This window comes from Sceloporus occidentalis, unplaced genomic scaffold (genome assembly GCF_023333645.1).
Source record: "Sceloporus occidentalis isolate IW3139 unplaced genomic scaffold, rSceOcc1.0.p SCAF_65, whole genome shotgun sequence".
NCBI lineage: Eukaryota > Metazoa > Chordata > Lepidosauria > Squamata > Phrynosomatidae > Sceloporus > Sceloporus occidentalis.
The window spans coordinates 1,902,276-1,929,435 of NW_028317045.1; the positions used below are offsets into that span (position 1 = coordinate 1,902,276).

Here is a 27,160-nt window from a genome sequence, read left to right on the forward strand (position 1 = left end):
CCAGTTTTATATGTTTGCATCAGAATTGCATTTTTGTAAATATCATTGTTTTTAAACAAACAAAATTAAAATTTTGAAGAGGATAAAGAGATTCTTTTGAATGAAATTTCACAGTATATATAGCCTAGTAAAACTAGTAATCTAGTAGAATTAATGGCACTGGTAAATCAAGACCCATAATTTGACTCAAATTTAAATTGTGATTTTCTTTCATTATAATATTCAATATTCAAGTAGACATCTTGGACCAGTTCTAAAATTGGAGACCTCACACATTTTATTCACGGCCTTCTTGCCAACACATTGTGCAATCGCTATATTGATAGATATTTTGTGCAACTTTTAGAAATTGTTGAAAACCTCTGTTAATTAGTGTTAGTGTCATTTTTGCTGGTAACCTTTTTACAATAATATAGTACAAACAGGATGTACACTCAAATAACTTTGTTTCTAAGATACTATAAAAAATTTGAAAAACTTAAAGAAACTAAAAAAATACATGATCCACTCCTACAACTACCTAAAAACACCCTTTGCTTATTGTCATTGTGAAAATCTATTTGTTTAATCATATTATGCTATATATTAATATAGCATAAGTTTAAAAAAATCAAACCATATTTTTTTGAGGGCTGAAGAGAACTTGTATACAGTGCAAATGATATAAAGAAACTGAGAATATAAGTCAGTTTTTTTGTTATATAAAAATAAAATGTTTCATATTACGATAAATGTTCATACTTTGTAGCTGCCCATAACTCTTAATATAATAACTTTTTTATGTAGTTTAATCTATATATAGAAGTACAAGACCTGTAGTTATGTAAATACTGACTCTGAATATGCATGAAGTTTAAGCAGGCACCATTGTAGCTTGGTTTAGATAAGTTGGGGTAAAGATTTCAGCAAGAGTGATGAGTTTAAAATTATATAATTATATGCTGCCTATATATTATATAATTTTTTTTATTATAATGCCCCACAACATCTTTGCACGGAAATGATGTACTGTTTTGCTAAATGCTAAAACTCCCTATTTAAGGTAATTCCGATGTGTGCTAGTAGTTGCCTCTCAGAGTTTGCCATGAAACCCGAATAAGGCATGCTTACACTTTAGTGACCAAAGGTATACATAAGCCATAGATTTAACATATATAAATTTTGGCTATAAATGACAGACAGAAATATATGCTGCAGATTTGTTGTGTAAAGTTGTAACCTGCATATTTGTATGCAACAATATCTGGTATATTATAATCTCCTTTGTGCTTAATTATAGCTATTAGGGAGAGCTACTCCCTGAAGGTTCTTTTTTAACTTGTAAATAAATTATTATTTCCTTTCTTTCCTTTCACATTTTTGCCTTGGTCATGCATGTAGTACTGGCGACCATAATTTTTGCCAATAACAGATACACATGGTGCTTTGTTAAGTATCAAGTAAATCTCTGCCCTAAAATCAGTAAGTGCATGCAAGAATAATGGTTGATTCCAAGAAAGTTTATACAAAAATCCTTTTACTTTTAGAGGTCAGATTTTAGGTGCACCTTACTTGAATTTGGTAAAGTTTCTCTTGACCAAGCAGTCAGGATCAAATCTACAAGCCACTTAGGTGGCTGCTTAGGTTGCTGGATGGTTGGAATGCCACTGCAATGCCCTCTCTTACATTACTACATCACTGAAATGTTGCTCAAATTTGAATAAAGCAGAGAAAACAAAGCGAACATGTACTCGACTGAGCCTTGTAAAAAAAGCGAGACATACAAAAATGCACAATTATGTTGTCTTGCTATTCTTGATAACAAAACACAATGTTTGAACAGATTACACAGGGGTATGCTCAGTATTGCATAAATATCTACCTGCTTGTCACAAGGAAACACTCAAATATATAAAGGCTTACAAAAAGCTAAAATATTTTTTCGGTGTTCCTGAAACCCTGTTAAATTAACTAACTAAATCATGTAGAAGTGCCAGTATTGCAACCTCATGCTGATGGCTTTCATAGAGGTTGGCAAAGATACCACAGGGAAGAAGTTTAGAGTGGCTGTGCTGCATACTTGCAGTTGCTTCTGGAGCCTGGAATGAGCTGATTGCTACCAGCAGGGCCCTGTAAGGGATTGCTGTGTTCAGCTCTTCTGCTATGCCTTCTGCCTGGGCACCTGTGGTAAAGCTGGACCGAGTAACTCTTCAGCCAGACTGCATCTTCCTGGCTGGGATGATGAAAGGCTAGCAGGGCTTGAAGGGACCCATTGCACACAGCTTTCTGACTTGGATGAGTAGTAAAGAATGCTGGGGTCCTGAGCCTTTGTGGTGTAAAATAAGAAGTGTAAAAAGAGATTGCAAAAAAAAAACCATGTAGAAGTGCTTCTGCACATTGACAGAACTGCTAAATGAGCAGTTTTACAGAACTTTGCCATATTGTACTGCACTTTAGTGAATAGACCACATTGATATTTGCAAATCTACAATGCTGCTACCTAGTGACTATCTGTGAAAATGTATTATGTGCTTCCATAATCAGGAGGTCCTGAAACATCATGTCACTTTACATCTTTTTTATGCATCTTTTTGATCATAGGTATAAACTATCAAGTAAAACTCCTTAGTAAGTTGGAACATCGTTTCCAAGCACTTCATTCACTGAAATCCATGATTTAGTTGGGTCAAGCTAGAGAATCAGTTTTTGTGCACCAGTCCTTGGGGTACTGAAATACCAGGTCAGTCAGTGGAGTGTATAGAGTACGCTCATAGATAGGGAACATATAAGATATTAAACTGATAAAGAGTCTAGTCTACTTTTAATGCATGTCTGAGTCCACTTTCATGGACTCCAGTGCATTTTACTGTATACATATTGGAACATGCATTCTTTAGTTACTGGAGTTAGAAAAATAAATTTTGCTCTCATTTCCTCCTCCATGACAGCCTTTACTTAAATCAGGAAGCATTAGCAGCTAAACTTCTCTGAATTCTAGCTCCAACAACCAAGATGTCAGCAAATTAAGTTTGCTACATAAAAACACACTTTATAAACATTTGATTCAAATTGTTCAAAAACATCCGTATTTGTGAAGATTTTAACATTTTACTCTTTTTACCATTGAAGTCATACTGTGTTTTAACACCAGCAGTTAAGAGAAAGCTTTCTATGGACTCTATGTAAAGTTACACCTTAAGTCATTCTACTCAAGTTTGATTTTGCATTACGCTTGTGTCACATTGGTTCTCACACATTAAGCTTAAATACTGCCTACTGATGCATGGTCAAAAGTAAAATGCTATTGACTTGCACTCAGCAATAAATTAGCTAAATGGAAACAGACCTTTCTATGTTGTGGCTGTCTGGTAAACATAATCCTTCACATTATTGCCAGTATTCACATTTTTGTAGGTACTATTTCAATAGGAAAGATGTAGTGTAATTTTCCTCTATAAGAAATACAAATATGTAATTATATATATATATATATATATATATATATATATGTTATCGTTTTCCTGCTTGCCAAACTTCAAGCACACTATACTCATTGCTTGCTAGCTCCAGCATTTGCTGAGCGTTACAGGGCATCTAACATGAACTCCTGGGCCTCAATGCAGAAAGCACTCCCATTGATTTCATTTTGGGATCATTTTCCTGCCACTAAATAGCGACCAAAAGTGGTTATGAAAATGGGACAGGGCTAGTGTACAGCAGCTCTAGAGCCACAGCTTCTCCTAAAGGTTTTTTTTTTAAATTCCTGCTAAAGAACGCAAAGTACTTAATATGCATTCTTCATTGATGTGTTCCTTTTAATGCCAATGTTCTCACAAACTATAGTATAAAAATGTTTATATTAACGTGTTCAACTGAATATATATGCCACCAATATATTTTGAGTTTGTTCAAATATCACTGAGCATTAACAGAAAATGTGTTTAAAAATGTGGCTTAAGCACTCTGTTTTGTGCAGATAAAGTGTTCAAGGCAAAAAATACAGATACTCTGCAAAATAAATGGACTTAAAATTAACATTTTTAAACAGCCTCAATTGATTGTTTTAAAAAAAATGATAACTTAACCTGGTAATAAGCAAATACAATTAAACTAAGGATTGCTAAACCCAGGTCATAGATTTTAGTGGCATAGTTTTCATCAACTAACAGTTCCACTAACATAAGTCATCTTAACAGGCTAGTGCTAAAAAGTGAGATCACAATTTATGAACAAATTATTTTGCAACTGTAACCTCTATCTAGGAATGAATTTGGAATTATACAATCTTATGAAAATTGTATGATAAACTCCTTTGTGCAGCTTAACCACTAGTTCTTGCACAACAAGTCTTTAGTAAACTGCTGAATTCCTATAAGCAAAAAAAATCTGGCACAACACAAAGACACAAAACAAGTTCTCAAATATTCTTACTGATTTAAAAATAGACAGTTAGTGTCTGCGTTCATATGTCCGAGCATACATTGGCCATAACATCCAAGGTTTTAAACTTGATCTGTCTGATATTCCGACATGTCAGAGATGTTTTCTGACATGCTGTGAAAGATCTCTTGATGTTCCTGGTTCTCGATGCAAATTATTTCAAACGTACAGTGCCTAAATTCAACTGCTAATGTACCAAAGTATGTCACAAAGCACATAACAAGAACCCACTGGACCCTTGGAGCCAGAATGTTAAGCTTCTGCCATTCAAAGATAAAATCTGTGGTAGGCTGTTAAAGAAAACAGGTGTAATTACTTGACTTCTTAAATCAATTTACATTTTTTTGTACTGTGTCATATACATTTGCATTCTTACAATCAGATTCTTCAGCATGTACCAAATGAGTAGTTTTTCAGGATTATGTAGAATCAGATATAATCATGAGCTGCTTGTTCTTTTGACCTGGGATCCTCTGCTTATACCAAGAAATTGTTGGCAAGCCCATTTGTCTTAAAGGGTATCGGTATCTCTCACCAATTTGTTTTATCAGTAGTATCAGATAAATACTTTCCAAAAGGATTGTGCGGTTTTGTTTTTTAAATAAAACTAAAGATTTGGTCCTGCTGTGTAATAGCCATGTCCATTCCTGCCTGCCACTACTGGAAACACTTCAATGATATTCACATGCGATATAAACCATTATAACATTACATTGCCGGTTTACAGAAATTGATAATTTAGCATGTATGAGAATAACCACAACATTCTGTAATTAAACTTCAGTAAAAAGGATACAGATTATGACACATAATGTAATGATTGTAGTCAAAATAACTCTTGGGATTCCAACTCTCCTTCCCTCATTCTTGATGTTTATTTTAAAGGTTAAGACAGACTGGATCCAGCAGGCTAGTGTTCCAAATCCAAATGTCATGGATGTGCCAATGTTATGAATTTGCATATTTCCACTAAGCTGACAAAGAATAATACAATAACTTGTTATTGATAGTCATCAATTCAGGAGAAACCAGTAACAATATACAAAAAGTTGAAATTTATCTCTACATTGTGCTCACTGAATTTTGGGACACTGCAGAGCATAGTGCATACATACAGACCACATTTTTATTTCCCAATGACATACAGTTACTAGCCAAATCTTTTTTAAGGTAACTTTCCCCTTATACAGTTGCCAGCTGCAACTTTAAAGACCCTTAAAATGCCACTATTTTATAACAAGTTCTCTTTACCCAACATGAATTGTCATGTAGTCTTTGGGAAGAGCACATTTCATAAGCAAAATTACAGTAGAACATAATCATCATTATTAAAGAAGACTCCAGTATTAATATATTATACAACAAAATAACCATGTAATGCTGTGTGTGATGAATGGAATTTTTGGAATGAAATCTGAGATATGTTCTTCTTGTATTTTCTTTCCGCTGCCAGTGGGAATTTGAATACATCTATTTTAGAACTCATAAGACCATAAATGTAAAAATAAAAAAACATTGAGCCATAACAAAAAAGATGTATTATTCTCTATGGAAACAAACATAAGCATTATTACTTGACATTAAAACCTCGGGTAAGCAGGTCAGGTAGGAGCCTAGCTGCAGGTGATACCAGATGCTCTCTTTGTACCCCACAATGCATAGTGATCAGTAACAAGGAACAGACAGGCAAAATGAAACACACTGAAGCCTGGATGATATTATGAGCCCGTGGACAGGGCACGCGGCTGGAAAGCCCGTGGACAGGAAATGCGTGGTCAGGCAAGCCGGATCAGAACCAGAATATCACAGGAACAAGAAGAATCAGGAAACTATGAAATAGGTAGGAACCAAATAGGCAGCCGAGAGCAATGTCAGGACAAGCCAGGTAAAAAAAAGTGGAATCCAACAGAACACTACTAGCAGTAGCACAGGACAAGAACACAGAGCAACAGCACCAATCAACAAGAACAACAAGAACAAAGGAAAAAAAAACTATGGAGTCCTATTTTCTAATTAAATCAGCGGTTTTGGGGAGTTTTTTTCTGCCTCTTATTGAATGAGCAATGATTAATGATTTTAATCTTATTATATAAAGAATGGACCACCATGTAATCACTAGCTTATGATTAAGCATGTGAATGCAAAACGAGGCAAGCTGTTTGCTTTTTTGTTCTGCTGTGGTCTGTTCTACCCCATGTGAATATTATTAAACGCTTACCAGCATTGGATCAACCTTAAGGACTCCGCAGTTTTTTCTCATTCTTGTTGTTCTCATAATAACGATCATCTGTTCCATAGCAGTTCTAAAAATTAGATACATGCAACCTAGGATGAACAACACATGACATATTACAACGTGTGGAGAAGCCATGTATGAAAAAATAAGTACTCCATATGATTCAATAGCTTGTAAAACCACATTTAGCAGTGTTTCTGTATGACTTTATCAGTCCCTCAAATAATTTTGGCATACTCTTCTTTACAATGTTACTTCAGTATTTCAGCATTTCAATCCAGTTGAGGTCTAGACTTTAGCCAAGCCTTTGGAACACCTTTTCTTTTTCAGCCATTCTGTGGTAGATTTGCTGGTGTGTTTGGGATCATTATCCTGTTGCATGACCAAATTTCTGCAAAGCTTTAGCTGTTGGATAGATGACCTCTCATTTGAATCTAGAATACTTTCATATACAGAGGAGTTCATGATCGACTCAATGACTACAAGGTTCTTAGGTCCTGCGACTGCAAAACAAACAAAAAAATCACTCCTCCACCACTGTGCTTGACAGTTGGTATGAGGTGTTTGTGCTGATATTCTGTGTTTGTGCATTATGGCCAAACATTTCCACTTTGGTCTCATGGGAGATATTGTTCCAGAAATCTTGTGGTTTGTTCAGATGCAACTTTGCAAACCTAAGCCGTGCTGCCATGGTATTTCTCCTGGCAACCCTTCCAGTCAAACCACACAATTGTTTCCTTAAGATCATTGATGACGTCTTTCCTCATTGGGATTGTGTTAACACACATCTGAATGCTCCAGAACAGCAAACTACTAAAACTTTGGCTTTTTATATAGGCGGTCACACTTGCTGATAATCAATCAAGGGCATTTGATCATCAGCACCTGTCTGCTACTTAACATCTTAATTCCTATGGAAGCAGTAAGGGTGCACTTAGTTTTCCACACATAGCGTCTCCATTTTGACTTTATTTTTGTTGAATAAATAAATGACACAGTGTAATATGTCAAATGTTGTTGTTCATCTGAGGTTGTATTTGCCTAATTTGTAGACCTGCTAAGGAACAGATGATTGTCATTATGTCCTGATATGTAAAACCATAGAATTCAAAGAGAGTGTACTTTCTTTTTAATGCGACTGTGTATGTGTGTGTGTGTGTGTGTGTGTGTGTGTGTGTGTGTGTGTGTGTATGTATGTATATTATATATATATATATATATATATATACACATACTCACTGGCCTCTTTATTAGGTACACCTTGCTAGTACCGGGTTGGTCCCCATTTTGCCTTCAGAACTGCCTTCACTTTTCCTCAGAGATTTTGATCCATATGGACCATCATGCAGTTGCTGCATATTTGTCGGCTGCACATCCATGATGCGAATCTCCCGTTTCACCACATCCCAAAGGTGCTCTATGGGATTGAGATCTGGTGACTGTGCAGGCCATTGGAGTACAGTGAACGCATTGTCGTGTTCAAGAAACCAGTTTGAGATGATGTGAGCTTTGTGACATGGTGCATAATCCTGCTGGAAGTAGCCATCAGAAGATGGGTACACTGTGGTCATAAGGGGATGGACATGGTGAGTAACAATACAATATAGGTAAGATGTCGCGTTTAAACAATGCTCAATTGGTACTAAGGGGCCCAAAGTATGCCAAGGAAATGTCCACACCATTACACCACTACCACCAGCCTAAACCATTACAAGGCAAGATGGATCCATGCTTTCATGTTGTTTACGCCATCATCATCTTCCAGTCTTCCATTGTCCAACTTTGGTGAGCCTGTGCGAATTGTAGCCTGTTTCCTGTTCTTAGCTGGCAGGACTGGCACCTGGTGTGGTCTTCTGGGGCTGTAGCCCATTTGCTTCAAGTGTTGTGGGTTGAAAGATGGTATTCTGCATACCGTAGTTGTAGTGAGTGGATATTTGAGTAACTGTTGCATTTGTGTCATCTCAAATCAGTCTGCCCATTCTCCCTTGACCTCTAACCTCTAAGGCATCTTCATCCACACTGCCGCTCACTGGATATTTTCTCTTTTTTGGACCATTCTCTGTAAACCCTAGAGATAGTTGTGTGTAAAAATCCCAGTGGATCAGCAGTTTCTGAAATACTCAGACCAGCCCGTCTAGCACCAACAACCATGCCATGTTCAAAGTCACTTAAATTCCCTTTCTTCATTATTCTGATGCTTGGTTTGAACTTCAGCAAGGTGTCTTGACTACGTCTACATGCATTGAGAAACTATTTGTTTTAACAAGCAATTGAATAGGTGTACTTAATAAAGTGACCAGTGAGTGTGTGTGTGTGTGTGTGTGATATATACCCTGAAAACTCTGAAAAATATCCCTTTTTTAAGGTCGTCTTATAAGACCAAGATCCAGATCCCCCGCAGCACTGCAGGGGACCTAGATCCTCCTCTCTGGTAACCTCTGCTGCTGCCAGCACTTCGTCTGGGGCTTATAACCAAGCGCCGGCATGAACTTCCAGTGCTCCACCATAGAAGCCCCAGCGGAACTAACAGGCATCACACTAGGGGGGCAGAGTGGCATATAAGGGGGTATAAGGCATATCTGAGGGGCAGAGTGGCAAACCTGGGGGTAGATGTGCATTACTGGAGGGCAGGTAGGCAAATAAAAGGAAATAAAACAATCATTTTTCTAAATCATAGTTTTTATGAAATATGAAAAAATAGTTTACATGTGAATTAATATTTACCAGTAAAACTTTTTTTTTACTATAGGGTAGTCTTAAATTCAGGCTTTTTCTTTTTTTTAAGAAATATTCAATTTTGGGGGGTCGTCTTATAATCCAGCAAATATGAGACATATATATATATATATATATATATATATATATATAATGTACACATATATATTCCCTCCATTGTATCCAAACTAGAAATACAAATCTATCCTTTAATATAACGAACATATCACTGACTAGCTCATTAGTAATAGCAGCATCCGTGGCTTTTTCAGACTGTGTACTTTTTTTTGGGTTTAGGATGTTTTTTTATGGCCTATTGAAGCCTTGCATTACACATAAAATATAATAAACATTTTTATTCTATGCAACCATATTAAAACAGTTTTAAGATACTGTTGTGAAGCACATTATGAGTACATCTCAGCAAGCTACTGAATTCTGCAATAGATAATCTTTAATACAAAGAAAGAAGCATGTAAATAAGAAAACCTTCCTAAAAAAATCCTGTGTTGCTTTCATGTCATTAAGGTTTCCAAAGAAAATAATAAAATAACAGTGTTGCCAAGGTTTATTTACTTAACACACTAGAGGGTGCAATTATTTAATTGTTTTATCTTAGTGGAACAGCATCTTAAACGGTGTGTTAAAATGTATATGTACACTATATGGACATACATATTGGGACACGCCTCTTAATTATGGAATTCAGGTGTCCTTCTGAAGAGGTCACTGAAGCGTGGTACTGTGATAGGATGCCACCTCTGCAAGTCAATTTGTAAAAATCTGTGCATCAGGAGCTTCATGGAATGGGTTTCAATGGCCGAGAAGCTGCATGCAAGCCTCACATCGCTAAGTACAATGCCAACCGTATGATTGAGTGCTGCGTAGTCTGATGGACGAGTTTGCCAGGGATTGACGGATGCCAGGGAAACTACCTGCCCGCTTGCATTGTCCCAACTATAAAGTTTGGTGGAGGAGGGATAATGATATCAGGCTTTTTTCCGGGGTTGGGCTTGGCCTCTTACTTCAAGAGAATGTATCGTAATGCTTCAGCATATCAAGACATTTTGGGCAATGCTATGCTTCCAACTTTGTGGAAACAGTTTGAGGAAGGCCCTTTTCTTTTCCACACACAAAGCAAGGTCCATACAGACATGGCTGGATGAGTTTGGAGTGGAAGAACTTGACTGGCCCACACACAGCCCTGACCTGAACCCCATCTAACGCCTTTGGGATTAAATGGAACAGAGATTGTAACCCAGGCCTCCTTGTCCAAAATCAGTTCCTGATCTTACAAATGCTCTACTTGATGAATTGGCAAAAAATTCCCACAGAAACACTCAAAAATCTTGGGGAAAGCCTTCCCAGAAAAGTGGAAGGTGTTATAGCTGCAATGCCATAAATGTTACTGTTGGTATAATAGGAACACATAATTGTAGATAGTAAAAGTTAATTATTTTGCAACCAAGTACCTGAAAATTACCCAGTAATGTCATTCCAAATGATGTCAGACAGAAGGCTACCAATCCACTTATGCTGAGCCATGGGTTGATAGTTTTCGGCTTAAGCTGTATGAACCGCAAGACAGCAATCACAAGGGCTGTAAGGAAAGGGGTTGAGAATTACGAAAATTTGTTTTTTTCCTTAGATGCAACACAAAGATACTTTGTTATGATGGTACTGTTCTGCTCCAATTCTACAACATCAACAAGGGATAACATATAACGCTGATAACCGGGAAGGGCTCAAAGGGACCCCTGCTGCAGATCTTAGTGTTGATGAATGCCTTGACATCAAGGCATTACAGCAACACCGTTTGGGAAAAGAACACGACTGTTTAGTCGACACATCAATTGTCGCCAACAAGATATTTCTCTGTGATGTGCCTGGCACGTCAATTGTCGTCAAACGGTTAAGGAGAAACTACTTAAAAATTATGATTAAAAAAAGATTGCAAACACAAAATAGTAAAATAAATAAGAATGCATTTCTCAAAGAGCTCCTCTATATTCTATACTTTATTGAATTTAAAATATTTTTCTTCAACTATTAAATCATTTGCTAAAAACAATACAGTAATCAATGAAGAAAGCTTTATTTTAATCCAAAAAACCTCCTTTATCCCAGGGATGTCATGGGCAAAAAATGTCCCCATCTCCCCACAATCATGGTTATCGTAGGGCAGGGGCATCCAACGTGCGACCCGCGGGCCAAATGCGGCCCACCGGAGTTCAAGGTGCGACCCGCACCACGTGAACGTTGGTCTGCCGCGAGGCAGTGCCTCAGTGAGGCTCTACGTCCCGCCCCTTTCAAGACATGATGCTCAAGGGGTCAGGCTCACAGAAGAGTTCCTCGTGACAGGGTGAGGATCGTCATGTTGGGGGTGAGCAGGAAAAAAGGAAAAGATAATAATAAAAAATAAAAAATGAATAAATAAATAAATAAATAAAGGTTGGGGGTTTGAGTGCACCTATATTTAAGGGAGGGGTGGAATTCCCTTGGGACATCATTAAAACCAAAAAAGGGGGATGGCTGGGTTTTGAAATTACAAAATCAATATAAACAGGGATTTGTGTGGCTGGAGGTAATACACATGGCAGTGGGGACATCAATAAACAAAAGGGTGGTTGGGCATCACATAAATGAAATACTAAAGGGGGGGCATTACATTAACCACTATAAAAGAGGTGGGGGCATCAATACACAAGGGAGGAGGGTTGGCAGGGGGCAACACACAAATCAATACACATCGGTGTGGTTGCATAAATCCACAAAGGGGGACAATACACAAGGTTGGGGAGCGGAACACATTAATCAATACTAAAGGGGGGGCATGGCTGGGACATTAATACACAAGGGGCAAAAATATAAAGGGGGGGTTTAATGACAAAGCAGTGTAGAAAATACATTTTGCTTCATAGTGGCTTAGCCTGTCCTGGTGTGTGTTTGTGTCTCGGTGCAGCAGTGCCTGTCCTGGTGTGTGTGTGTTTGGGTGTCGGTGTGGCAGAGCCTGTCCTGGTGTGTGCGTTTTGGTGTGGCAGAGCCTGTCCTGGTGTGTGTTGGTGTGGCAGTGCCTGTCCTGGTGTGTGTGTTTGGGTGTCAGTATGGCAGAGCTTGTCCTGGTGTGTGTGTTTGGGTGTCGGTGTGGCAGAGCCCGTCCTGGTGTGTGTGTCTGGGTGTTGGTGTGGCACAGCCTGTCCCATGTATGTGTTTGGATGTCGGTGTGGCAGAGCTTGTCCTGGTATGTGTGTTTTCAGTCATCTGTTTCCTGGCACTTTACTTTCTGTAGGAATAAATTGAACTATTTAATTTTACTTATCCAGAGATAAAACACCCTCCTGAATTTGTAGTCACTTCAGAGGACAAAACTTTCTAGGCCCATAAATCAGTGAGAGGAAAAGTAAAGGTTTTGTGTTATTTACTCTGTTTCAATCTGCATATTTTATTAAAAAGGATTAGAGGCACTAAATTGTGTCTTCAGGCCTCTTGTGTATGATGACTTTTTTAGTGTACTGATTACTCCAAAACCCATCACATATGATTCTATCTTGTATTATCTGCAGAGCACTGATGTCCTCTTTATCCAGTACACATGGATGCTGAGGAGTTAAGATTCTATTTTTTTTATTTATTTTTTTATTATTTTTTTTTATTTTTTTTAGTATTATTGAACTTGTACCCTTATATCCATAGATGAAACTTGCATAACATCTTTTAAAATGTAATATGGCTTGAAAACCATTTACAATTCTAACATAATTCAACAATAGTGCTCAAGAATGCCAAATTACAAGAGACATTTTCACTTTTTTCCCCAGTGAAATCCTCATTCATATACAAGCCAAAATTGTAAGATCTGCCATAAAAGGTGGAACAATCAGAGGACGGCTTGTAAGGAGAGCACGGCAGTTACCCCAAGGGCTGCTCTCATTATGAGCCACTGTCTGAAATGTTTTAGTATATTTTCCTTGCAATTCCACATATAGTAACCAAGTGTCTAGAGTAGCCACTAGTCAGGTATTTATGCAGCATTTACACAATGACTAGATCCTTTCTGTGATCATTAGTGAAGTTTCTGTGCATTCCCTTTCCATGACTGTGTTTGTAACACTTATTGAATGTGTTGTCTGCTTTATGTGTTTGGGCTGCTTTATTACTGGGCCGCTTACCTGAAATTGCTAACTGGAATCAATGTTGCCAACCTTCCCCTGGCTGAGCCCTACATAACAGCTTTTTGAGGAAAGTTTTATAAACTCCCCCATATTATCTATTTACAAATTTATAACCTCCCTCCCAACCCGCCCTGTGTCTGCAAGGAAAAAAATTAAAAAATAAATAAATAAATAATTATATATCACCATAGACCCCAAGTAAATTGGAAGTCCCTCTTTTTATTTTTGGATTCTCCACTTCTATATTGTTCATATTTTTTAATTTGGTCGATCAAATTTAACCACTGGGGTAGTGCGGGGGCTCCTTTATCAAACCATTTCCTCAAGATCAATAATCTCCCTAAAAAAAAGATTTTCTTGAAGAGTTTGTTTAACCTGCCAAACTGTTCTACATCACCTAGTATTACAACCTTTGGATCTATTACACCATTACAATTAAATTTAATCTTCAAAAAATTAAATATGTCGTCCCAGAAATTTTTTATCATATCACATTGCCACCATAAGTGCAATAAACCCGCATTAAGGGCCCCACATCTGGGACAATCTGAATTGTCTCTACAATTAATCTTCCATAGCTGATGCGGAGAGTAGTATAGCCGATAAATAATTTTAAGTTGAGTGAATTGATATTGTTTATTTAAAGTGCAACACCCTGTGTTAATTAGAATACGGTTCCATGAGGCCTCGTCAATAGCCCCGATCTCCTCTTCCCACCTCCTTTTAATCTTATCTCGGAACCTTATATCCATTTCTCCAAGCAACATTTTATAAATAATACTAAGTGTCTTTTTCCCTATAGTCCTTATCTGTAAAAATTCAAACAAATCATGTGTCTCAAGTACAAAAAACTTCTTATTTTCCGTGTAATTATATGCATGTAATAATTGATTGTACCAAAATTTATGACCATTATCCAAACCATATTCAAATTTAAGCTCATCAAAGCCCTTAATATGGCCAGTAGTAAACAACTGACCAACAAAATTAATACCTTTTTTAATCCAAAAGTCTCTCCCTAAACCCTTGTGAAACTCCTTGAATTTTAAATTGTGCCATATACGTGTATGGGGTAAACTTCCCTCAATTTTACAAATACGTTTAGTTTCTTGCCATACTTTCCTATATAATTTCACCAAAGTTGTATAACCAACCTCCCCATCCACTTGTAAATCCATCTCCAACATTTCAATGGGGTTAGAGGTCCCACTAGTTTCTAAAAGAAACCGTATTAATCTTCCATATTCGTCTAACCTCAAATTCTGAATCTTCGTAGCTAGAAAGTATAATTTGAAATGGGGTAATGCCCAACCACCCTCACCCTCCGGTGATGTAAGCTTGGCATATTTCATACGCACTCTTCCTCTTCCCCACAAAAGTTTGCTCAGTGCAGCTTCTAGCCCTCTAAACCATTTATCCGGAATCCACACTGGTGAGGCAGACAAAACAAACAAAACCTGCGGGAGAACAATCATCTTCACTAAACTCTGCCAACGATAATGGGAGTTTAGCCCAAATCTCCGCCTTTTTTTGTATCTTTATACCTAATGGGATAAGATTCTGCTTCATAAAAAGCTCGACTTTACTCGAAATTTTAATCCCCAAATATTCCACAGGATCCCCCTGACTCAAAATCTTAACCCCCTGGACCTTGGGGCTGCTTGCTGGATTCAATGGAAGAAGTGTTGATTTATCCCAATTAATTTTAAGACCCGAAAGACTACCGAAGTTATCAACCATGTCTATCACTATTGGGAGCATTTTTTCAGTATCTTCCAGAAACAATAATAGATCATCCGCATATAACAGCAGTTTATCTTCATTACCTTTTATCCCAAATCCTCTTATTTGATGATTCTTCCTAATACTAAGAGCTAGGGGTTCAATATATAATATAAATAAGAGGGGGGAAAGTGGACATCCCTGCCGGGTTCCTCGACTTAACGAAAAAATGTCGGAAAGCTTACCATTTAAGTTTATCCTTGCTACTGGAGAACTATACATAAGTTGTATCCAACTCAAGAAACCCTCTCCAAAACCAAAAGCTGTTCACGTATGCCATAAAAAACTCCATTCCACCCTATCAAATGCCTTCATGGCATCCAAAGATAGGATGGAGTGGGAAGAGTTCCTGCCCAGCTGGAGGTTGGCAAAAACTCCTTCAAGATTAGAATGTAATAATCTTCCTGGTACAAACCCTGTCTGATCTTCTCCAATCAGATCCGACACACACCTTGCCAATCTTCTAGCTAGCACTTTAGCTAGGATTTTCACATCGGTGTTAAGTAAGGAAATCGGCCGATATGAATCCACTTTTGCTGGATTTTTATCTTTTTTAAGAATAAGAATAATTACTGCTTCCAGCATAGAGCTTGGTAGCTGCTTTTCTTTCAGACCTTCAGTAAAAACTGAGCATAACATAGGTAAGAGAGCACCTGCGTATTCCTGATAAATCCCAAAAGGGAGACCGTCCCCTCCTGGGGCGGAGGAGGATGCACAAGAGAAAAGTGCATCCCTCATCTCATCCACCTTAATTTCCCTTTCTAATACATCCTTCTGTTCTTCCGTGATCGTAGGTAAAGCACACTCCTTTAAATAATCCACTATATCTCCCTCATTTACTACTGGGTCTGCTTGATAAAGCTTAGAAAAAAAATTAACAACTGCTGCCTGTACTTTACTTGGTTCCCTTACCACCCTACCATCTTCCTCTTCAATTGCCAAGATATCGCTTTTATCTTTCTGGGCCTTTACCAAGTTTGCTAACAATTTCCCCGGCCTACCCCCTTCTACAAAGTTCCTTTGACCTCTAAAAAATAACTTGTGTTGTGCCTTATCTATCATCAAAGCTGCAAGTTGGTCCTGTAATTCTTTCATTTGTTTATGATTCTCCCTTGAAGGATCTTTTGCAAAATTTGCTTCACTACTGAAAACTTTCTCTCTTATAGCTTTCTCTTTTTGGAAGAAACTTCGTTTCTTTATGACCACATCTCTAAGGAGCAGCCCCCGCAAAAATGCTTTAAGTGTGTCCCAGACCACCCCTAAAGTTGCGGATGTTCTATTTATCTCCCAAAACTCTTTTAGGGTATGAATATTCCTCTCTTTAGTGTCCAATAGTGTTAGCCAATGGGGATTGAACCTAAAAGGTTTCCCTTCATTCTTCATCCCCTCCCCCAATAACAAATCGACCACTAATGGTACATGATCTGAGATTGTCCTCGAGTCATATACGATCTTATGAATAAACCTAGTCCCCAAATCATTACATAAAACTAAATCAATCCTAGATGCAGTTTGATACGAGGCGGAAAAACATGAAAATCTTTGTGTAACAGGATTCATTAAACGCCAAGGATCATTCCAACCTAGTTCTTCAATTATTCTTGCTAATGGGGTCTGGATATTTACATTCATATTCCGTAAATTACCCACTCGGAACACATCTTTCACAGAATCCAATATACAGTTAAAATCTCCAAACAAAAATAATGGGAGATGTTCCTTATCTCGAATAAATTGAACTAATTCATTTATTGGCTGTGAGGAGAAAGGGGGAGGAACATAAAAAAAGGCCATAATCATCTCTCGGTTATATATTGTCAAATGTACAAAAATAAATCTACCTCTCCCATCAATTTTTTTGTTCTTAATCTCTAATGGAATATTACGATGGAAAAGTAGTGAAACTCCAGCCGAATAATTAGAATAAGAGGAGTGTAATTCCACCTGAGCCCATCTTCTTGACAACCTCCTCTGAGTCTCTCCTATCGTATGCGTTTCAACTAAACAAATAATAGCCGGAAGATATTTCTGAACGCGATCAAATATGGCTCTTCTTACGTTCCCCCGTTCCCCTCACATTCCAAAACAAAACCTTAATCGACATTCAAAAAAAAAACAACAAACTCTTAACCCTGCAGACACATAACCCCCCCCCCCCCGTCATGCGTGGTGGACAATTTCCCCACGTATCTCTACACACCGTCATAGTTACTCCCCCCCCCTCCATCCCTACAACAAAATAAATTACACATTTTGGAATTACAACCCCTCTCCTTCCAACCACCTAATAGCCTCCTGAGGACTTAAGAAAAATAAGGTTCCTGACTTATATTGTACTCGGAGCTTTGTGGGAAACAACAAAGAGTAAGGAATATTCGCCAATCTAAGCCGTTTTTTAATTTCCCCAAAGGCCACTCGATGTAATTGTGTTTCCCTGGAAAAATCTGGATACATGGCAATCTTTACCGAATTATATGTAATTGTACCCATTTCCCTGGCACGTCTAAGAATTACATCACGATCTGATGAATTTAACAATCTAATTATCATAGTCCTGGCTGGAGCCCCCGGTATAGGGGCTTTTGCTGGAATTCTATGGGCCCTTTCCATGCAAAATAACGGGGAGAGTGTTTGTAGCCCAACAGTCTCTTCAATCCATCTCTGACAAAACATTTTAGAATCTGATCCCTCCACCCCCTCTGGTAAACCCAGAATACGAATGTTATTCCTTCTGGATCTGTCTTCCATGTCTCTCATTTTCTCTTTCAATTTCCCCATGTCCGTACTCAGAGAAGTTGTGATATTCTTTATCTGCGTCGTTTCTTTATCTAAAGAAGGGACCAATGTTTCCAACTTATCAATCCTTTCTCGTATCTTATTTAAGTCATCTCGAATAAAGGAGACTTCAACCGATAAGCTTTCAACTTTTGAATTTAATTCCACTAGAGCTTGATTGGAATTTTGCACTTCTTTAAGAATGGTACTGAGGAGTCCCGGTTCATTTGACCGAGTATTCTCCCCACCAAAATTCTCAGTTTCTGGGATCTTAATTCATCTATATCTTCTCTACCTTCCACTGAGGACACATTTTTTGCTGAGCGGGTTTTCGTCATAACCGGGGAGGCTTTAAGGAATTTGTCAATTTTGCCTGCCCCAATACACCCTTTTGAAGAGCTAATGCCTGCGGACTTCCGATTTGGATTTTTAGGAGGCATTTTCTATTTCCTTCCTTTTCCTTTCTTCCTCCCCTCTTCTCCTTGTTCTTTTACTTTATTATCAAATATATAGACTTCCAGTCTTAAATTGGATTGAATTGAGTTGAAAATAATCTAAGACAAATCAGTATCCGGACCACAGTGCATCTTAATGCTAAACAGGCATTTAGGGAATAAGACCCAGCAAACACTTCAACAGCTTTCCAGCTTAACTCCTTTTGCAGTGTCCAGACCGCAGTGCATCTGAATGCTGACCACGCATTTAGGCAATAAACCCCAACAAACACTTCATCGGCTTTCCAGCTTAACTCCTTTTGCAGTGTCCCAACCGCAGTGCATCTGAATGCTGACCAGGCATTTAGGCAATAAACCCCAACAAACACTTCATCGGCTTTCCAGCTTAACTCCTTTTGCAGTGTCCAGACCGCAGTGCATCTGAATGATGAACAGGCATTTAGGCAATAAGTCCCAACAAACACTTCATCAATTTTCCAACTTAACTCCTTTTACAGGATATATAGTTGTAATCTGGTTAGCTCACCACCAGAGGGAGTACTACCAGATCTTGCCACAAAAAAAAAAAAAAAAAAGGGGGGGGGGCAGAGAGACTGCCGTGCCGTCGTGCTGCTGTATCGGGGTATTGCCGCAATATCACCTTGTCAGGTGCCGTGCCGCACCACCTGAACCGCCAGACCGCCGAACCACTCAGCCGCCGAACCGTTCGGTTGCCGGACCGCTCGGCCGCCAGACCGCTCAGACGCCGGGGCACTCAGCCGCAAGCCTGGATTCTAGCCGGCAATTGTAACCGGCGAACTCCGGTAGAGGAAGGAGAGAGGGGAGAGAGGGACGGAGGGAGGAGGAAGCACGCAGGTACGTCCCTACGTCATGACGACACCTGGCAAAGATGGCCGTTAAGATTCTATTTTATTTATTTCCATAAAATGGACACCAAAATCCTCAGCACCAGGCCCGTGATGCACTTAATCCAGCCCTGCCTCCAGTGTGCGTCAGCCATCTTAAATGCAGCTTGTACCCACAGTATGCTCCAGCCTTGTGCAGTTTTATTTGGCTAAATTTGTTTTAAATGGTTTGGGGACTGAGTTTGTTTTACTGTTTAAGTAATTCAGTATTGATAGAATGACATAAAAAAAAACGTTTCCACTTTTTTCATTATCTCCAAAATAACCCTTTATTAATATGCATTATAAACGCACACATACATTTCTGATGAAGTGGCCCACTGCAGAAAAAGCTTGGACACCCCTGTCGTAGGGGCACTGCTGGTGTTGGTACTCTGGTAGACCAGCAACAGCAAGACCGAGCTCCAATCGCCCCTACAAAAGAGATCATACAGGCTCAACCCCGTGTTTGCCGGGATCGCTGCATTTTAGGGGTTAATATTTGTATATTCAATCCTCACAAGCTTGTGGGGACAAAATCACATTCAATTTGTTGAAAAAGTCTAGTAAATATTAACTTCATAGTTTTACTCTGTTTCATTTAAGTACTCATCTTCCCATGATGTTCTGCTATTTGAGAAAAAGAGCTGTGGAGCACAGAAAGCTGTGGATTTCCAGGAACAAAGGGACAACCACACAGAATATTAAGTAAGTTTTCAAGCTCTTCTGCTTTAAGTAACAGAAAACATACATACAGCAAAAATTGCTATGTACTTAAGAGCCAATATAACTACGACAGCTACAGTTAAAAAATTGGGCTATATGTATTTTCAAAAGACTCAATGGGAGTCTTGTTGTCAATGGGATTATTCAAATTTTCTTGGAACTGGAGTCTTATTTTGAAATTTTATTCTTTTTTTATTTATAACAACTGTTTTAAACATTTTTATATTTTTTTATATTTTACTCACATTCGTCAAAATGCAGCTTCTGCAGGGCATTTAGCTGGTAGTAAGAGTTTCTACATTGGAAAACGCAATTCACAATGAGTGCTACTTAGTAAAAGTTGAAAAGCAACCTAGTCTTTCCCTTTTCACTCATACACTAATTTGCATACTATCATAAAATTGTCCACTTGCATCTTAATTCTGCTGAGAGTAAGTCAAGGGCCGCGCCGAGGGGGTGCACTGGGAGTGGAGGAACGCTGAGCGGTTGCTTAGCCCTCTCGACGCATGACTTTAGCAAGGCAAGTGAATTGGAAAGGGGGGAGGGTAGGTAGTCAGAAGGGGGGGTAGGAATATTGAAAAACATATAGGTGAGAGATAATGAGGAGGAGGAGAAAGAAAGGTGGAAGTTCCCATGTGAGCAATCTGAGTGCTGGAGTAAGTCCTTTGAGTGCAACTCGGGTGCTGCGGCATGTCCTATATGTGCAATCTGGGTGCTGAGCAAGGCGTTTGGATGTAACTTGGGTGCAAGTCCTGTGGATGCAATTAGGGTGCGGCTACAAGTCCTATGAGTGAATTCTGGGAGCTGCAGCAAGTCCTGTGGATGCAGCGTGGATGCTGGGCAAGTCCTGTGCAGGCAACCTGGGTGTCGTGGTGGTAAATTCCAGGAGGGCAATCTGGGTGCTGCAGCGAGTCCTATGAGTGCGATCTGGGTGCTGAGCAAGTCTTGTGAGAGCAATCTAGATAATGGGCAAGTTCTGTGGATGTAATGTAGGTGTCACAGTTGTCTTAGGGTGTCTGACCATGAATACTAATGTGCATGTTTCACTTTGGCAGTTTTTTGGTAGTTTTCTGTTTGTTGTTATTACCATATTTGCTCGATTATAAGACCAGTTTTTTCCAGAGCAAATGCTCTGAAAAATACCCCTCGTTTTATAATCTGGGTCGTCCTATAATCAGACCTCAAATAGGTCTGACTATGAGATTAAGATCTAGATCCCCCGCAGCGCTGCAGGGGACCTGGATCCTCCTGTCTTATCCCCCCCCCCCCCCAATTTACCGGTGCTTTTTTTTTTTCACTGTAATTTTTAGCCTTTAATAAAATATGCAGATTAAAATAAAGTAAATGACATAAAACCTTTACTTTTCCTCTCACTGATTTCTGGGCCTAGAAAGCTTTGTGACTACAAATTCAGGATTCTGGATAAGTAAAAATTAAATAGTTCTATTTATTCTAGGGATGCACCAAAATGAAAATTCTGGACCGAAACCGAAAATTCAGGGTTCACTTAGCCGAGGCTGAAAATGGCCCCCCACCTTTAAAATAATAAAAAATCCCACACTTTTAATGAAAGTAAGTTACACGCAACATTTGGCCCGCGGGCCGGATGTTGGACGCCCCTGGTGTAGAGATACCAGTAAAAAAATAAAAAAAGAACATGTTTATGAGCTTAGATGCCATAACAGATTGTTTAAGAACTTTTAGAACCATCCATTGTGCTTTAGTCTAATGAAAATAGAGAGCAGGTAAGGTAAATATGTGGGAAAGTAAGAAGTAAGGAAGTATTTTCCAACAATACTTTACCCTCAAAAGTGATCATATGAGGAAAAAAAACATCAGTTTTCAGATTTGCCATTTAAGGCTTGCCACAGGTTAGTGAGGTAAGTATCACCATCTTTTTGAGAGTAATACTTCTATAATCCCTTGCTACCTGTAAATCCATATGTTACTTACCCTGACACATGCAAAACAGCACACTAATAACAAAACAGTCATACACACACTTACCCAGAAAGGCTGCCATATTCATCACTTGACTGAATACACAGCTTGCTGGAGGTGCATCACCTGCAACACTTCAGAATCATAGAGTAGGTTATAACGAGAACATCGCAAATGTTATCAGATCAAGAAGGAAGATGCTTATTACCTTATATATGGAGGTCTTCTTAAATCAGGTCGTCTTAAAGGGGAAAAAAAGCAACAAACGGAGAGAGTCACAAACCAAGGTCAAGTTACATCAACTTGTTAGTGAAATGTTTGAGGAAAAAAATGTATTACCTGTCTAAGGTTAGAGGAAAAATTTTCCTATCTTCTATGGCTATAAAGTATCTGTTTAAGATAAAAACGGTATTTGAAATTAGATCATACGATCAGCATAATATAGATCAAATGTACATTTAGCCTGTTCATTTTTGCCATAGGTTGGACCGAGAGTAAACAAAAACCTTAATCTTGTGTGTTCCTGTTAGATTTGTAGTTGTGGTGGTCCACTTAGAGAGGTTAGTGGGGTGTCTTTGAGGCATTGGTGGTTTTGTGCTTTTAGGGAATACAACGTTTATTTTAATTTTTAGGGGTATTATTTACCCCCAAAAGTATGAGGTGCACCTCAGCTGTAACTCTTTCCTGTTACTCTTTGGAGGGGGTGTTTTATGACCGTATAATGCTCACATCCCACAAATATAGGGTATCTACTTGCTCAGGAGAAGTGGTAGATTAGAAGTATTTTTCCTGTTACAGATATCAAAGCATACAGCATCCATTCCAAAATGTGCCTGATATGTGAAAATGTTTTTCCATTAGATATGTTAAGGATCACGTGGAAAAGCAAGTCTTCAGATGATGCTTTCATGAAATATATAGTTTATGGGATTATGTTGGTGGTCAAGGGTAGGTTTACCTCCAAAAGTATGAGATGTGCCTGGTTTATTGTAAAATGTGTAATGCTGAAATTAACTTCTTTCTTTGCAACCCAATGTAAAGCATCTATCCCAAAATGTTAGGAGTTCCTGTTAGTATTGTGTTTACAGTGGGCCACCTAGAAAGGTAAGTCTTTAAATTCTTCAAAAGGTATATTTTTTAGGGAAGATACAGTTTTATGGGGTTACACTGAAATATGAGACCTCTGTTGGGCCCTAAATGAAACAACTTGATAAAGACCTCATTGAGAGGTCGAAACGTTGTTGCTGTCTTCCTTTAATAAATCTGCCTGAGCTGGAACCCTTGAGTGCCTGGAGCCTTTATTTGTTTTGATCTAAATGAAACATAGACCTAGCAATGTGATATGTCGAAATTTCATGTTTGAAAACATGTTTGCAATGCACATATTAAAATTTTGACTCCGCAATGTAAAAGAAAACCAGAACTGTAGCTAGCTCCTTTTGGGCTTGAGACAAGAATGGAAAATTCTTTATACAGAGTTATTTTATAACACTGCCCTTACACACACATTTACACATACACGCTGCCTTTACACACACCTGCCCATAAACACACACATGCCCCATATCTCTGGAATCTACTTATACCGAATGTTCAGCATTCTCCCTCCCGACATTCAACAAACATTTCAAAACTCACTTCTTCAGAGACGCATACCATCTTAGCTGCTAGAACCTTCTTGTCATTGATACAACTACCACACTACCTCTCACCTTTTCTCTGTGCCTTATGTTTGTCACCCGATTCCCTCAAGATTGTAAGCTTGCAAGCAGGGCTCTCTCCACCTAATGTATCGGTTTGTCTTAGTCTGTCAATTCTCGGCTTGTCATAGCCCTTGAATATATGTATTGTATTAAGCGCTGAGTACATTATTGGAGCTATATAAATAAAAGATAATAATAAATACACTGCCCTCACACACACCTGTCCATGAACACACATATACACATACAATGCCCTTACACACACACACAAGCTTACATACAAATACCTATAATTCTTTTACACACACACACTGCCAAAACACAATGCCTTTATACACACGTGCCCATAAACACACATATACACATACTGTAAGGACTTAACTGCCTCTCCGGTCCCGCTCTGTGGGCGCTCCCGCTACGCTTCCTCCTCAGACGGCTTCCCGGGCAGCGATTACCACCGCTACCCGGTCGGTGTCTTCACCGCATGGACGACCACGTGGCAAACTGGTAGCATCCAAGCAGCCCTTTTTTTATTGTTATGCTTCCTCAACTACCAAACTAGATTGTAAGCTCACAAGAGCAGGGTTCTCTCCTCCTTTTGTACCAGTATGTTATCATGTGTGATTTTAACCCCTTAAGCATGGAGCGGTTTTATTCTTTTAGTACCCTTTATGACCGAGGGTGTTTGAACATTTTTGCGGTGCTTATGTTTAGTTGTAATTTTTTTTGTGGTTTTTTTTTCATCTAACTTACTTTAAAAAGATTATAAAATATGGTGAAAATTGAAAAAAGGTCTGACTTTTATTTGAAAAATCCTTTACTTATCTACAAAGGCTAATACAAACCTGCTATTTAGATTCTAATAATAATTGAGTTTAGAGATACTCAATGATTGTATGTTTTTTTATAAGTTATACAGCAATAAGTACAAATAGAGTATTGCTTTTTTAAAACATTTTTTTCTACACTTGTAATTCTACCCCCATGTCCTATTTGGGATATCTTTGAAGTCAGCCATCAAACCATATATTTTTAAAAACCAGACACCCTAGGGTACAAATGATAGCAATTTAACTATTTCCATGAACTGATTCTACCACCAGCCTTTGCCAAACTTTGTGGTAATAGTATTTTTTTTTGCTTTCTTTTCCCCCCACACACATTGTACTTCAGGTAGGAATTTTCAGCTCCTGGTATATGTCACAGACAAACACCCCTTAACCCCTTCAATCCCAGGGGTTTTTGGTACCTCAAAGCCCGGAGCAATTTTGCCATTTTTGGGGTATGTCGGTTTAGCGATTATTCTCCTTTCCTGTGAATAGTGTACCCATGTAAACTATATATTGTTTTTTAAAGGAGAGATAGAGCTTTCGTTTGATACCATAGTTGGATAATTAGCTGAGAATTTAGAACGAGAAATTTAGTAAAAACTAGCGAAGATTAGAAAAACATCATCAAATTAGGTAAAGTGATGGAAAATCCCCTCCAAGTTTATCAATTCAGGTGTCCTGATTTCAGAAATACCTAATTTATATAGATTTTCCAGACTTTCCCAGCACCAGGGAGCATACTATAAGGTGTACAATTTTGTATAATTTTTATGCCTATGGCTTAATGGGTTTGGGGGTTGTGAACGGGCGCAGGAGGGTTATACTGGCTAGATGTTATGCTAGGGCAATAGGAAGTAAGGTTTTTTAATAATTTTTTTATTATCTTTTTTTATATCTTTTTTAAAAAAAACATTTTATTTTAATTTGTAAAAAAAATTTTTGTATTTTATATATATTATTTTTACACAGAAATGGTTAGAGGTCCTCCTAGGGACCTCCTGAACATGACAGTGATGTCACAATGACATCAAGCTCACATTATAATTTTTTTAGTATTATTTATGTTATTATTTTAATGATTTATTTAATATTATTTTTTAAATGAATTAATTTTTTTTTTCCCAGCTTTTCTCTTTCAGGACGGGAGGGGGAGTGAGAGACATGGTTTCTCACTCCCCTCCCCGCGATCCCCCTGCACCGATTACACTGCAATCTCTATGCAGGTCCTCACAGACCTGCATAGAGATCGCAGCGTCTCTGTGCCTCATCGGAGGGCAGGATATCCTTTGAAACTGCGCGATCGGGCAGTTTACAGTGTAACAGCTTACCGGCTTTCATGCCGGAAGCTGTTACAGGAGATCAGACAGCAGAAAGCCGGCACGAAGGGCTGGATGTACCGGGACGTCCATAGGGGTTTCTTAATAGGCGTTTTTTGGACGTCCCGGTACGTCTATAGGGGATTGAAGGGGTTAACAACGAGGCACGTTGAACGTTGGTTCTTTTTCTTAGCTCATTTAATGTCATGACGTGCCATTAATTCATCGGACGTTAACCATTTTTCCCTGAAGTGCCTGGCACCTCATTGGCTGTTAAGGTCTGTTTGACTAACTACCGCCCTATCTCTCTGTTTCCTTTTACCTCCAAGCTGCTTGAACGGATTGTGTACAATCGCCTTACTAACTTCCTCTCCTCTAATTCCCTCCTTGACCCTCTACAGTCTGGTTTCAAACCCCTTCACTCTACTGAAACAGCTATAACAAAAGTCTCCAATGACTTGCTCTCTGCCAAAGCAAAAGGTCACTTCTCTATTCTAAAACTACTGGATCTCTCTGCTGCTTTCGATACTGTTGATCACCACCTTATTCTAGACTCACTTGCTTCTATAGGCATTCGAGATACAGCTCTCTCCTGGATCTCCTCATATCTGTCTAACCGTTCCTTCTCTGTCAACTTCTCTGGGAAGACATCATCGCCCCTTCCACTTTCGGTTGGTGTCCCCCAAGGTTCAGTCCTTGGCCCTCTGCTGTTCTCTCCTTATACTTCCTCTCTTGGCAAACTAATCAACTCATTTGGCCTCCAGTATCATCTATATGCAGATGATACCCAAATCTACCTAATGTGGCTCGTGTATCACTAGAGGTACTCACCGCAGGAGTTATTCTGCCCAGAAAATTGCTGAATAGGGAGAAGCCCCAACAGTGGTAATCCAGGACTTAGATGATCCCAACAGTGAGACAATCTCCATGAACACAGGTAGCAGGTAAGTACTGAGTATGGCAAACAGGTACAGGAGAGGATGTCAGACAAGCCAGGTCGGTACACAGGAGCAGGTTAGCAGACAAGCCGGGTCGGTACACAGGAGCAGGTTAGCAGACAAGCCGGGTCGGTACACAGGAGCAGGTTAGCAGACAAGCCGGGTCGGTACACAGGAGCAGGTTAGCAGACAAGCCGGGTCGGTACACAGGAGCAGGTTAGCAGACAAGCCGGGTCGGTACACAGGAGCAGGTTAGCAGACAAGCCGG

At 38.9% G+C, this 27,160-nt stretch overlaps 1 protein-coding gene across 2 annotated transcripts in view; it reads right to left on the reverse strand.

Moving 5' to 3' along the window:
- Positions 1-4,481: 4,481 nt before the first annotated feature.
- The window catches only part of LOC149286955 (transmembrane protein 150C-like), a 31,388-nt gene continuing 8,709 nt past the window's right edge, over positions 4,482-27,160 (reverse strand). The window contains exons 2-7 of one of the 2 annotated variants that reach the window (XM_089493590.1): positions 22,445-22,495; positions 22,314-22,346; positions 22,172-22,239; positions 10,843-10,970; positions 5,327-5,393; positions 4,482-4,603 (exon numbers count right to left, since the gene is read on the reverse strand). In XM_089493590.1, coding sequence (XP_089349716.1) covers positions 4,482-4,603; positions 5,327-5,393; positions 10,843-10,970; positions 22,172-22,239; positions 22,314-22,346; positions 22,445-22,495 — 469 coding nt within the window. Of the gene's footprint in view, positions 4,700-5,215; positions 5,394-10,842; positions 10,971-22,171; positions 22,240-22,313; positions 22,347-22,444; positions 22,496-27,160 lie in introns of both variants that reach the window. The other variant, XM_089493589.1, reaches the window with a different exon arrangement.